Source organism: Neocloeon triangulifer, unplaced genomic scaffold (genome assembly GCF_031216515.1).
Source record: "Neocloeon triangulifer isolate White Clay Creek 2 clone unplaced genomic scaffold, ASM3121651v1 ptg000003l, whole genome shotgun sequence".
Lineage (NCBI taxonomy): Eukaryota > Metazoa > Arthropoda > Insecta > Ephemeroptera > Baetidae > Neocloeon > Neocloeon triangulifer.
Window position 1 is genome coordinate 11,567,171 of NW_026775546.1, and position 14,685 is coordinate 11,581,855.

General features: G+C 34.7%; 1 protein-coding gene across 2 annotated transcripts in view; it reads left to right on the forward strand.

The window, feature by feature from the left end:
• LOC132192875 (rhodopsin-like) overlaps positions 1-14,685 on the forward strand; it is a 58,751-nt gene that overhangs the window by 23,370 nt on the left and 20,696 nt on the right. For both annotated transcript variants that reach the window (XM_059613062.1, XM_059613063.1), the window contains exons 3-4: positions 835-965; positions 3,515-3,660. In XM_059613062.1, the coding sequence (XP_059469045.1) occupies positions 835-965; positions 3,515-3,660 (277 nt within the window). The remainder of the gene's footprint in view (positions 1-834; positions 966-3,514; positions 3,661-14,685) is intronic.

Consider the following 14,685-nt stretch of genomic DNA (forward strand, 5'->3'; position numbering starts at 1 on the left):
ATTTATTATTCAAGATGATTTACAACCGCAGTATTGTGTCAAAATATTAAAATCGTTTTAAAAGCATTATAAATTATGGACGGTGTGAATTATTGAGGATTGGGTAAAATACATTAATTTGCTTTATGTAAAAACCACTAAAAAGAGGTGAAAACTGCAATGATCAGGAAAAATATAAAAATAAAATTACACGTTCCCAAATGTTTTAAAATGAGTAATAATTTACGTCTTTCCATTTATAAATATTGGAATATTTAAATAACTGTAATTTTTTTTATCTCGATATCAACGTCAAACATAGAGTTTTTAATTAATGCTAAAATTTCCATGGAAGTGTGATTTATCTTTTATAACTTTTCGCCAATATTGCATGACGTATAGACGATGGTATTGGTTATAAATGGGGTGGCTTTCGCCTACTTTGGTCGCCAGATTTAATAAAATTTCACTCGAACTGAATTAAAAATAGCGTGCTCTGCATACAGCGATCACAAGATTGCATTGAAATGAAAACGCATTAGGCCGCACAAATGAATCCCATTATAAAAAGTATTCAAAGCAGACAAATCTTACGCACCCGTAATTCTTCCGCAAAAGCAAACTTACTCGATTTAGAACTGCTCTAGTTCCTATCCTCGTTTTCTTTTGCGGCCAAGCGGCTATAACAAGTTTTACCTTCAAACATGCATATCCGAGAATGAAAAAACCCCGACAATCTTCAAAATAGAAAATGCACTCGGCAGATGAAAATATTATTAGATGCAGTGTTGTGGGCGAGATTATAATCCTCGAAATGGAACGTAATCCAATCACGTTGATCTACTCTTGTTGTAGATTTCGAAGGCTGCGAGGCCCGGCGAGCTCCTTCATTGTCAACCTCGCCATCGCCGACCTGTGCAACTCGCTTCTCCACTCGATGGCAGCCGCGTCCTCATTCAAAGGCAAATGGAGCTTCGGTCGCACAGGTATGTTATCTGTTAATCCACTAAAAAAACTGGCAAATGAATGGAATGAGCGTTTGAGATCCGTGGTAAAATGAAATGGGCTTTTCCAATTTGTCCTTCTTTAAAAAAATCTATTTTTGCACTTATGCATAAAAAACAACTTTCATCAATTAATCATTTTTCTTAAGAAGGTTTCAGTTTCAGAAGATTTTTGTTATGTTTCACTGAAAAGGGACTCGATAAAACAAAGAGTATAATAATAAATCAAATCATGCAAATAATAAAGTATTTAAATTTTGAATCAATTTTAAACAAAAATATTTGCATTTTACTACAGACACAAGCTCTACCAAATTCAATGTCAACAATCTAGCTTATTGAATATACAGCGAAATAATTTGGTTGTAAATTTACAGTTTTGTTAAGCAAACAGAATAGCAAACACATCAACACGGATACAAAAGGCGTGATGTAATTTGATCCATAAAGCAGTTATTTGTGTGTTTTGCAAATAAATAAATATTTTGTGATGAACAGGCAGCAGTGAAGACATAATAGTCCTCAGGCTTGTATCTCCCAATACAAAGCAAACTTCCTAAAAAAATTTGTTGAAGAATTCATTCGCCATTGAGGGTTAATGCATGTTGATAAAAAGCTGCATTACCTTGAGGCTGTGTCAGTTGTTTATTGTTTAACAGGAAAAACATGCGCAATACATAATTGTTTCATATTAATCATAAAAAAAACTCACAAAATCTATTGAAATTCGGTTTCCGTTTTATTTTTGCCAATTATTTTTTACAGTTAAAATATTTAAATATTTTCCGCTAATGTCCTCCTGTTTAAAATATATGAAAATTCAATTACACGAAAAAAATCAGAGCCCCGAAGTAGCACCAGAAAATTATGGTAATAATTTTTAATCCATCTATGTTTTAAAAAATCAATATTATGGGGTAAAAATTGATTTTGATTTTTTTTGTACGCACTTTGGAACGAGAACATGTGATTTCTGCTTTACTTTCATTTGAACAAAAGTTATTTTGCGTTTCAACTGATTCAGGTTTCAACAGGTGGCTTTATAAGTGTGTTACGATTTTAGCAAATGCCCTTTGTAAACCACATTTAAAAATGTTGTTCAATCCTTTATTATATGAAAGGATATGTAGTGAAACTTTTTTTCAACAATCACTCGTGTTAATGCATATAATCTATTTCACATGACAGCCTGACTTTCATAATTTTATAAAAATAAACAGTCGACGACGTCAGAAATTCAGAAAAAAAAGAGATCACGTTGTCGAGTGTTCGACGTGGTCACCATCCATTCTTTCTAATTCAATGCTGCCCGCATTCAATTTCTTTTTCTATTTCTTTGCATAAAAGAACCATTTCTTTTCAGAATAACATAATTCTCGGTGAGCTTATTGGAAAAGAGCAAAAGAAAAGAGGCTTTGTGCGCTGCGAAAAAAGAGCGCACGAGAATCCGACTTTGTTGCTCCAGCTGCCAACGAAGGACGGATCGCGTTTCCTCCCTTTTCTCCTTTTTTATGGCACCCTTTTTCTACTAATATGTGAGCGCTTTTTGCGGAACACGACTGTGCAAAAAAGAGTCCGTAACTCGTGCATTTTTCTAAACTTTCCATGAATCTATAGTCTCGTTTTTTATTTATTATTTTACTGCCAAGAAGGTATGTTGGAAATTTTTGCTCGGATTATGGTTGTTGTGAATTTATGGCCAGCCCTCTGAAGAATGGACAAGCGACGAAACGACTAAAGAGAAGCCGTAAAAGTCCTCTGCTGCGATAATTTATTGTCCATCCTTGAATATAGCAAGTACGTGCTGAAAGTGAGATAAAAGCTTTGAGTTGGAGGAGCGTGAAGCCCAAAAATTCACGTGATTTTATTTCATCCTCTCTTTGTTTGCATGTAACTCCAACTCACTTTTAGCCCAAAGAGAAACTTGTTTAATAATAAAGTTTGGTCTAAACTATTATTAATTAAACGGGAGCGCCTTTGTTCGGTGCTGAGAGTAAAATTCGACTGTTTTTCATCCCGTTTATTATCAATATCGATCGGCCGCAGATAATGCCAGGAACATTATTTTCAAAAGAGCTAGGATGAGGAAGAGTGGCCTTTTTCAACCGGGGAAAGACCATTGGCTAGTCATTTCAGCGCATTCGTTTTATTTCGGGAGGCCATTTTATATAGAGGAGAGAAACCTTAATGCTTTTATTCCGAGTGCGTTAGCAAAAACGTTTTGTCCGCTTATTTTCCAGAGTATTCAGGTTGATAAGTTTCCATAACCTTTTATGCAGCCCACAGATTTTCACTGAATAGACGCAAAAATAAAATATGTATTGGTCAACAAAAATACATACATAAAAAAAAAATAAACAATAGATTTTAGGCTTTTCAGCTTTTGTTGCAAAATAATTTTAATGTCAAAACAATAGGCGGTTTGCTGATGAACGTTGGAAATGATCATAAGTTTGATGCTACTATTTTCACTCAGATTTGAAATTGTGTGCATTAATTAATAATTCCTGAAATAAAATTTTCTGTTCCAGGTTGTGTCATTTACGCGTTCGGCGTGGGCTATTTTGGACTTCTTTCAATAGTCACGTTGGCCGCCATCGCAATTGAGCGTTACATGGTCATCACAGCAAAACCCTTTTCCGGAAATTGGAAAATCACACAGTACGGCGCCCGCAAGGTAGGCAAAATCATGAAAAATGACGTTTTTTTCCCTTCTTTTATTGGCGATTGTCAGCTCGGGGGGGCACGTGCCTGAGGCAAGGCAGAGCTTTTTGTCTCTCTGGTGAAATTTCCCAAGCAGAGATGAGAGAGACAATATGTCTCCTCGACGAGCAGCTCAATCCCTTGGTGAAAGCAAACGCCCCGACGTTCCGGCATGTACGCTCCAATTGTTCTCTCTCAAAATGGAACACAGAGAGAAACTGTGTTAGCGAGTGAAGTGAGTTTCGGGTGCTCGCGCAATGCTCTCTTTGAAAGGAAATCAAATTGAGGAATTTACATCAACTTATCAAACAGCAGGTTATTGGAAATTGTATCAAACAATTTAGAAACAACAAGGAGATTTAATTTAGCAATTAAAGCGCCTTTCCAGTGTTGGGTTTTTAATTTTAACTCAAAAATTCAAAAGTAGAAAAATATTCATGACTAATGTAGAAATCGCGATGAAAAAACATCACTTCTAACAAAGGGTTGTAACGGAAAGTCAGCAAAGAATTTGAAGGAAAATCAAACTAATTTTAAGCCCAAAATATAGCTTTTTGTTTCCAGTTCTTGAACTCTCTTCTTTCTTGCGCCAAAGAGCTTCAATGAAAACACTTTCTTTAAGTTTTAATAAGAGCCATTAATTGAAAGTAAAATAACAAATGACGGTGAAGTATATAAGTGCCTTTAATTGAAAATGAAGGAGCTGTTAAAGTGGTGCATTTTCCAGCATCAATATTAATATCTCTCGTGGCTTCTCGCGTGCTTATATAAGAAACTTTCATTTATGAGACATCAAAGAGTTGCTAAAATCAATATTCAGCAATACGCGCCCCAGTGCTTTACCTTTCTAACTTCAATCGCATTGTTACAAAGAAAGTGAAGAAACCGCGTAATAAAACCTTCACTTAAGAAGGCTATTGATTTTTTCAAACATCCTTAAGGAAAAAAGACCGAGATTTAAAAAGGAATGGTCATATTTCAACAAGTTGAAATTGGATAAAAAAAATTAAACAACCTCATTTAGTAAAATAATATAGATTGCGATCGGTATACGAAATGTGTATTTTGTATTTCTCTCGCAATGACTTTTAATTAAACTTAAATTTAATTAAAACTTGCTACAAATCCACAGAGTTTTGAAGTTTCTGCCTATATAAAACCTTAACTTTTAGCAATTATTGGTGATTTCTAAGTATTTGCAAAAGTTTGAGGAGAGTGAAAGAATATTGCATGCATCAGTAAATTAAATTTCTTAGTAATTGAAATAAATTAATTTATAATTTACAGCCAAACTTGCAGAGCAGCCGTGCATTGATGTGTAACGAAATCAGTCAAAACGCGTAAAGGCCGTGTCTACCGTGCAATATTTTAATTAAAGCGTTGCCGCGCTTGACATGTTTTGATAACAAAAGCAAGCGTCGCACTACTCAAAAAGGCTTTTGTCCCCCCTGCAACCTCCAATGCAAACCAAAATTAACAACGCGGCGCTCTGTATCAATTAACAACCATGGCAGAGCAGAATGTTCCAAAAACAAGCGGACATGTCACTCCACAGATTGATTTTCTTTTCGTTTTTCAAAAAGGACGACGTGTTCTTCTGCAGAGTGTGTCTTTCGTACTCATTTCCGCCACAGGACCCACTTGCCTTCACCATCAGATAACAAAATAACAACAACAGGAAGGGGAATTCGAGCCGTTGTATTCGCATAATTTTTTCCTACTTATCAATTTTTGAAAAAAAAGTTCCCTTCAGCGATACCTTTTTCAATTTACTCCCTGCTCCGTGCGTACGCGCTTGACAAACGCCTGCAGATATCAGAGTATGCAGCCCGCTATACATATCTGTCGAGCAATTAGCCTGCACTGCTTCAAGCATCATGATGGCATTTTCCTCGCCTGTCCTATTTTCTACTCGGAAAAGCAGCTAGTGAGGATTTTAATGAAATTTTGTGGCAGCACTTGATCTTTCTTGATAAAAAAGTTTTCTTTTGCAATTCATATAAAATTTACATTTATAAATCAATACAAAAAAATTAAGTTCAGTGGTTTATTTTGAAATTAAAGTTGCAAGAGTTTCAGACTGTTAAAAATATAATCAAAATCTCTTCATTTCTAAGCCTTAGCAAAACAAATCCACCATTCAATTAATCCTTTTGACGAAACCAATAAATAGAATGAGGAAAAGAAGTAACTGAAAAGGATATTTATTAATTGGGTTTGTTTTTTACCAGGACTTAGAATTTCAATTATTGATTATTATTTTTTTCAATAATATACATTTTAAATTGATAAGCACCACTTTTCCAATTGAAGGTCTGCAATTTAGCCGACTGCCTGACATTTCAAAATCAATTAATTCCATAATATTAAAGTGGTTTCAACTTTTTTTTAGATCCTGCCAATGTAATGTAAAAAAAAGAAAAAAAAATGTTCACAAAGTAATTGTAAGTAATTAATGATGCTAAATATGCATCTTGATTCAAATGTTTAAAAAGCTATTATTTTTTTCCAATATTCGCGCATCAAAATAACTTTGGTATGATATGTTTTATTATTTTTTAGAATATAAATTTATAAATATGCATATATTTGAAGAAAAACTACTCTGCTTTGGGAAAATAAATTCAAATGGCGCAAATATTCAATTATTTATGTCCTGCGCTAAAATTCCATGAATTTTTCACAGCCAGATATGAATTTCAGAGTTTAAAAACTTTGAAATTACTTAAAATTTATTCAATCGATAAATTGTCTCTTTGGTTTAAAAATTATAACCAACATTTAAGAAAAATCCCGCTTATGCCTACGTAAAAGCAAATTAAAAAATAATATGAAATAATAAAGCACGTAATATATTCGATATTAAATAAAAAAATCCATACTTGATATGAATTTCTGCAAGTGCGGCAAGCTCTCCAAAGAAACTCATACAAGTAATTCGGCGCAGCATTTCACGCAGGAAACCGAACCGTTTATCTTCAGATCCATTTTCGTCGCTCCAAATGTATAATGGAGTGCTTCCTTGGCAGTTGATAAGTGAACCTAGACCTCCTCACGTTCCGCTCCTTGTTCGTGCGATCCCTAATTCAGAGGTTGGAAACTTCTATCACTCTCACACATTCGCAGTCATCGCAGTTGAGCGTTTGCATAAAATTGGATGAGGAGCCAAGTTGCTCCAACAAATTGAAAATTCCCAAGCACGACGATCGAAACATTCTGAATAATAGATTTCGACCGGCAGGGCCAATCAGCGTGATTAAACGGCGCCGTCTGAATGCCAAGTTCATGCCTGCGGGCGGCATAAGTTGTGAATATCAATTCATCATTGGGAAAGTATAATTTTCTCTTGGCCAGGTTTGTCTGCCGACCTCGGCTGCGCAGACAAATGAAATTGCAGACCGGATATATGCAAAAGCAGTCGACCGCGGCTTTTGGCAAGAGATAACTTTTCTTCACTCTCATGCACAGAGTAGTGAATTGAAAACCGTTGTTGGCTGCGCTGCGGCCAGACAGAAATCCTTGGCTGCTCTTCCACGCCACGCCTTGTTAGCGATGAATTTCCTTTTATTTTATTCAACTCTTGTTCGCTATTTATTTAAGTCAGAGATACACAAACATTGCTTTAGTGTCTGTAGCAATGGATAAAGGTCTCACTGGATTAACTGCAAAACTTTTGGAGCTGTCGAGAATCATAATAACCAGTCAGAATTTAAGTTTATTATCTTGAAACTATTTATTATATTAATTCATTTTCAGAAACTTCTTTAACAAATTTTTCCTTAGATCAACTTAATTCAGTCAAAATGTGGCCTTTATTATGAAAATCAAATTTTTCATCCACCTATGTGAATAAAAAGTCATTACAAAATTAATTAATTTATTGCCAAATTAAAGATTTGGTCTTTTAAAAAATTCTTATATTCAAATTATATTTTTATTTGAGTAATATAACCAATAATAATTTTCCAAAATTACCATTTTAAAACCACACCAGTCTGTCCGTATATATGTTTTCGCCTTCAAATAATATTTTTTATTGTCACATCAGGAATTTTCTAACTTTTTTACACCGGTTTTGTCTCAAATATCTCGTCGCGTTTTGGGTGGTTTCTTTGGTTTTTAAATTCTCAAGAAAAAAGAAACACAGTTTCATAGATGTTTGAGTGAGATTTTGTATTTTGATAATTTTGCCTAATAATTTAAAAATTATACACAACAAAAAAGTATTAATTCAGGGAAATTTTCCTCAAATTTCATGCCGGAAATCCAAAAATTTATTTATAGAACTCTGTTTGGACAAATTCTGTAGCTGCAGAATTTAAATTGGAATAACAATTTAAACGCGCACCCCAAACCCCAAATTTACCCTCAGCAGCATCACATGCGTCCCAATTGGTGGACAGGTCATTTGTTTAAAAACGAGCCGTCTGTCAACTGCTGGATTGGGCATGTGCAGGCCGAATTTATTTTCACTCTCCGTTGGGCTTGATTAGCCACAGGGAAAAACAAATTACGCCTCTCGCTTCCCAGCTCGTGCCCATCCATTTGATCTTTGACGTCGTTATATCCACCGAGGTTTGATTGCTCGTCGTTAATTTTGCACCAGTGCAAAAATTGGCTCGTCTCTTTTCACTTTGTAATTTGTGGCGCAACCACACTCATGCGGAAATTCGACCGCACATGGCTCTAAAATGTCCTCCACTTGTGAATTTCGAAATTAGCAAAACGTATTTGCGTATCTCGTGTCCCTTTACAGTAGAACGCGTGCTTTTGATTTGTTCTGTGCACGGCGGAAAGTTCAGTGTTCCACCTGTTTTGAAGTCATGAGTGACAAGCGAGGGCTGTATTTGTGGAGGCAGAACACGCTTTAAAGTAAATACCTGCAAACATTTCACTTTGTTTGGCAGAGGAGGGTGGTAATTTAGAATAAAAATAATGCAGTTTTTCTCAGTAGCAGCAATTTGTCCCGAAATTTCAGTAAAATCCTCATTTAAATCATTTTCATTTTGATTAGTTCCAAGTAAAAACAGATTCCATACACAGAAATCCATGCAGGAAATAGTGATTTCAATTTTAACTTTATAATTTGATTTCAAATATCTGCTAAACATTAATAAAAAAAATTTCCCCATGAATTATTTTAACTAAAAACTTTTTGCCAAATAAGCCAATTGTGTTTTTAAATACGCTCCAAAAACAAATGTTGAAACAAAACAATTTTAAAATTTTATTATTTTAATTTGGAATTTAGGAATAGTAGAAACTTCATTAGTATTGAAAATACCCTGGAGAGAGAAATTTTTTGTGCAGCAATATTTCACGAAAAGCCTCTGTTTCAATAATTACTGCATAAAAATTGTCTGAAAGTAAAAAATTTAATTTTTCATTTTCACATTTCATTCTTTTTTTTTATAATAGTTACAATATAGAAAATTTCTCTTTGCGAACTTTAACCAGAATATCAAATTAACGCAGATTTGCCCTAGGGATGGAAAAAGTCGGGCACCCGACGCTTTTTGAGCGACATTGTGCCAAAACGCTGGAGGGCGCCGTTAAAATTCTCATTCATTCTCTGCCGCTACTCCGGCCGTACAAAACAAACGCACGTTGATTCGCTACTTGTGCTGGAAAACTCAGTTCAAAGAAGCGGGATATCAAAACCCACCTCTGTTTGAAAAAGCTAAATTATTCACGAAATTTGCTCCCGCGTATTACGATGGAAAAATACTCGCGTCGATAGCTGCGGCCGGAACTTCTTACAACGAACAGAGGAAAAATGGGCTCAGAATTGCAAATGAGTAATAAACTGAGCGTTTTTCCCGCCCTGGAGGCAGTTTGCTCCGTGGATTTTTGCGAGTGACCCAAAAATGATTTTCCGCTGCAGCTAAAGTCAGGAAATTTCATAGCCAGCTAGAAGCGCGCACTTTCCATTGTCAAGTACCACTTTATTTTATATGTGAATGCGTTGAAAATATTCAACAACTGAGTACAAAAATTTTATAAACGCGTACAGTTGTCTGTAACGGCATGGAAATTTTTTCCAACAATCTCATCTCAAATTCCTTTTGATAAAGCTCCACTGCAGAATGAACAAAAATTATATGAATTTCATTGAAATTAAAATACCTAAAAGTACGCTAAACATATGAGACTAATCCGAGCAGGAAGCAAGCGTGCTCTGTGTTTTGTAAACATGATTTACTAGTTTTTGCCGGAAATAGCGCAAAAAACTCATTTTAAAAAGATTCACCTTTCGTTATGTGTCACGTTAATTCAACGTAATTGAAAACTATTTATTTTCTTGGTTTAAAAATTTCAATGAAACGCATTGCATAATGAACACAACAGCAACCCACTTCATGAATAAATTTTATAAAATTTGAATTCTGAAAATCTTCCTGACTCATTATATTTGTGTGAGAGTATTTTGCTTTTTAGAATTTGACTCACAAAAAAAGGAATCGCAAAACACGTCATTAATTGATCCTTTATATTTCAAAACGATTATCATAAAAGGTAAGGCCTACAGTCTTTAGAAATTACATTATTTTCACCTAATATTATTGTCATTTTAACAGACAGATTGTAGTGGGGAAAAAATTACCTTCTCCCCAATCGGTGCAAATCTGCGCGGAGATCAATTTTTGAATAGAAGGATCTCAATAGCATGTGCTAGAAAGTTGAGGTTGTTGAATGAGGCTTTGCTTTCAGGCATCAGACCTCATTGACATTATATATAGCGTTGCAAATAATTTTAGGTCGATTTCTCCTGGGGCTCAAATTCCCTTAGGTTATCTTCCAGCTCATACGGAATGAAAAAGTAATCCAAGAAAAAAAATTAACATACTTATATTCATCAATAACAAAATTTTTTTTTATAAAATAAAGTTTTGTGTAACAATGAGTGATGCTTTTTTAAGGCAATTTCATGGCTTACATTTTTTTTAACTTTGCCACAAATTTAAAATTTCTGTATTTAAAATTTTCCTGAAATCTATTGATTTTACTCAATATTCTTGCAAACAATTTATAGAAATCTCACTAAATAACGAGCAAACAACGTTCGTGCATCTTCAGAACTGACTGGTCAACTTTACCATTGAAAGCCGAAAGCACCCTCATTAAAAAGTTTTCTATTTGAGATTACTCAGTTGAATGAGGGCCTATTTCCCATGGACCTTACTATGAAACTTTTGAGCTTGCGCTGCAAAATGATACTATAATAATAAATCATTTCCCTTTGCTTTTTATTGATTTTGACAAGCTTCCCACCTTATAAAATTGGCCCTTTGTGCGCACTCTTTGTTTTCGTTAGCTTCACCAGTCTATAGAGCGGGAGAGACAAAATTTAATTTTGTTCTGTGCTTGCCCGCAAAAAAGTGACAGAGCGCGCCATATATGGTTAATTGGAAACTCCAGTTTTCCGTTTATATACGGGCAAAGATAAACACACAGCATGTAAAATTATATAAAAGATAAATCATGATATAACGACCAACTGGGCTTTTCCTCGTTAAGTTTAATTTAGAATAACAAATCATTATCAACAAGGAAAATGCAAAATTTCCTTGTTTGACAATGAGAAACAATATATATTTCAAAATTTTAATAAAAATTACATATTTAAAAAAAAAAATTAATAACAGTGCTAAACAGTTTCATCAATAAAAAAATCACAATTAAAAAATAAAAATTTTCAAACAAAAATTCTTTCTAACCATCCAAAAATATAAAGAAGTTGATCGTTAAATAAAACAATGCAACCCCAATTCATGAGCCCTTTTCTCGTCGGAAGACAAAACGATATGGTTCCGCTCCGCAACAACAACTACAAGAATGTCAATTTGAGCAAAAAATCTATAATACCGGTATTGTAAAATGCTAATCAATTGTGACAAAAAATTCAATCTATCTTTATTTTCCCAACTCTTATTGGATGAATTCTCTGGTGGTTGCTTTAAAATCCTTGATATTTAGGGTTTCAGTTTAATCTTTTATTTTCTGGTATTCTTTCTATGGATAGTGTTGATGTTAAAATAAATTAAAAATGGAAATAATAATAGTAATAATGTTAGGGAGGAAAAGAAATCAAACTGAAAAAAAGACTATAAGTGATAATAAATAAATTAAATTTTGCCTTTTCTTACAACTTAAATTAAAATAAAAAAAAGTCTGCTTTGCAACTCATTCAATTTCTTTATAATTCGTCGTGTTTTTAGTAAAATTTCCCTTGCTTTTCTGAAAGCTATTCTATTAATTGCCTTTAAAAAAATGTAAACGGAGAATGGTTTTGTATGTAAGAAACAAGAGACAAAACAATCTCTTCCAGCCTGTGCACACTCTCGGAGTGAGATGTTGTGTAATCCTCAATACTTTTCCTTTTGTTTCGTCAGGTTTTGTTTTGCGATGGCATCGGCAAACCGACTGACCCACGTACCATTCAACTTCAGCCGAGACCTAATGAAGCTGCAGGGCGGTCCGGGAGCAAAAAAGAGGAGCGATCGCGATTGTGCACACGCAGCGGTACACACTTGACCCGCCACAGCAACTCGACCGAGGGAAAAAGCCAATATTTTGGCTTCGTTTCGCAACAAGGAAGAGACCGTATTTGTTTGACGCGTTCAAATTTCGACCACAATTGTACCCATTGTCAGACCGTCGTCAATCAACCCCCTTTTCTTCCCTCACGCACTATCAGCAATCAAATCAGCCAATTTTTGTCCTTTTCGAGTGCCTCCGTTGGCATCTTAAGTGGTGAGGAGTGGACTGAATTTTTATATGTAGGTCACAACATTTACGAAAATCTCCTGTCAAGTTGTTCGGGAACCGTTATTTAAAATTTAATTTAATCTGTTCAAATAAAAATTATATTTAATTACAGTAGATTTTAATTATTTTTAATTAATGGAAATAAAAATCTGGCCCAGTTTAACTCCTGTTTGCTCGGGGCGTCCTTAGCTTAATAATTTTAAAGATTTGCCTTTTCAATCAGTTTATCTCTTTTACCAGAGTCATGTAAATTTGTTCAGAAATTTCCTCATTACTCTGTATTTTAAAAAGACTGCAGATATTTATTTTTATCATTATACGCAAGGAGAATTTATACGTCCCAGTGTAAACAACTGCTTTAAATATTTAGACACGCTAATTTGCGGATCTTGTTTGTATAATCGACCGTCAGTTACTTTGCGGCTTGAGCGGCGGTACAGTCAGTTTGAAAATTTGTTTAATGTTCTTTGAATCCGTCCATAAATTTTACTCCAAATATTTGAAGGATCGTAAAGGGTGGTGTTAAAATTTTTACCAAAATTTGGCTTCATTAGTTTGCAGGAAATTATTAATTTTAAATAAGGAGTTTTTTTGTTAAAAAAAAAAAAAATTAAAAAAAAAGATGAATAATTTTTATTGTTAACTTTTCTCTACATTAGAATTGGTTTTTACATGAAAACTTTAAGGAGACCTTGTAAGTTAAATTGAATTTTTTGGAAAATGAAGATTGTTTCCTACGGGATTTAAAAAAAAAGTTCATAAAATTTGCCTCACCAAGGCCTGACTGAAATTTTATCAAACCAAGTTCATATCACCCCAATAAAGTTGCAGTAAACTTTTCGTTAAATAACGAAATAATAATACTGTTTATGCTAATATTTATTTATTTGATTTATCTTTAATTGAAAATTGAAATTTGTGCATAAATATTGATTATTCTGATAAAAAAAATATACAGATTGTGAATTTTGTTCCCGATTATTCCATCCCTGGGAGGTTTAATCACTAGCGATTGCACTGGGAAATTTAATTGTACATTCCAATCACAACATTCCACCCACCGCCATCGCCGAGTTGGAGAACAAGCGCCATGATGAATACAAGATTCCTCATTTGTAATATTCGTGTCCTTGTCTCGAAAATTGAAACGCGCCATTATTCATTTTGAACCAAACGTCAGACACGCTTATTCATCGCCGATTAACTTGAAGGCAAGAAAGGATCTCCAGCATTTCCCAGGGCGATACCTTTCATCAGCTCAGATGGAGATAAGTGGGCGCAGGTTGGGACGAGTTATACGCGTGGTGACAACCGTGGTGCGTTTTGCGACAGTGGCAATAAGGAAAATGGACTGCCGTACAAACTGATACAAACTATACGGGCAACGAAATTCTGTCTTTTTGTCTTCAGGGAAATGCAAGTAATCAAATGTGTCGAGGGAATTCAAACGACGACAACAAAAATCGCCAGGAGAAAATGTAGCGTTCGAAGTAAGGAAGAACTTGTCATATATAATAAAATTGTAAATCGTATGGGAAACAAAAATATTGAACTTCGTCTAAAACTCTAAAATAAAATTATATTTTTCTAATTCAAATTTGTTACTATTTCGTAATCAATTCGTAGTATTTGAACTTTGAAGGACAAAAGATGTATGGAAAATGTCGCAAGATAGTTTTACGCTTCTACCTTTTCGTTCGGGTTAGTGATTTGGGGATGTTCGGAGCAGACTTGTTGTTTTTGAGACATTTTTATTTAGCGACGACGGGAGAGCGGTTCTCCTTCAAAAGATCACGACCTCATCAAAAAAGCTTAACTTTTTCCGAACCATTAGGCTGCGTGACTGCGGTTATTTATGTATATTGGAAGAACTTCTCATCTTGTCTGCAGAGAACCAATTTCAGTAGCGAGAGGAAAAAGTTGAGTGCAGTGCGAGCTCAGCAGTTGAATTGACAAGCGAGTAGGCGACGAACCGATGGTCTTTTTGCAGTGCGACATTCACTTTGGTTGTGTAACTCGTAATTCGATTTGTCGACGTGTCGCTTCCCACACGAGCTTCGAATTAGGCGCGCCGAGCAAAAACTGCACCCAGACATATCTGATTTGTTTGCAAAAGGACAGGTGCGATTTGTATGCGTAATTTTATTGTTAGCGTAAAAAATGAGAAGCGCTAGAATGAGGTCGTATAAGCAGCCACACTATTCGTCAGCTGTCTAATCAAAACGCAGGC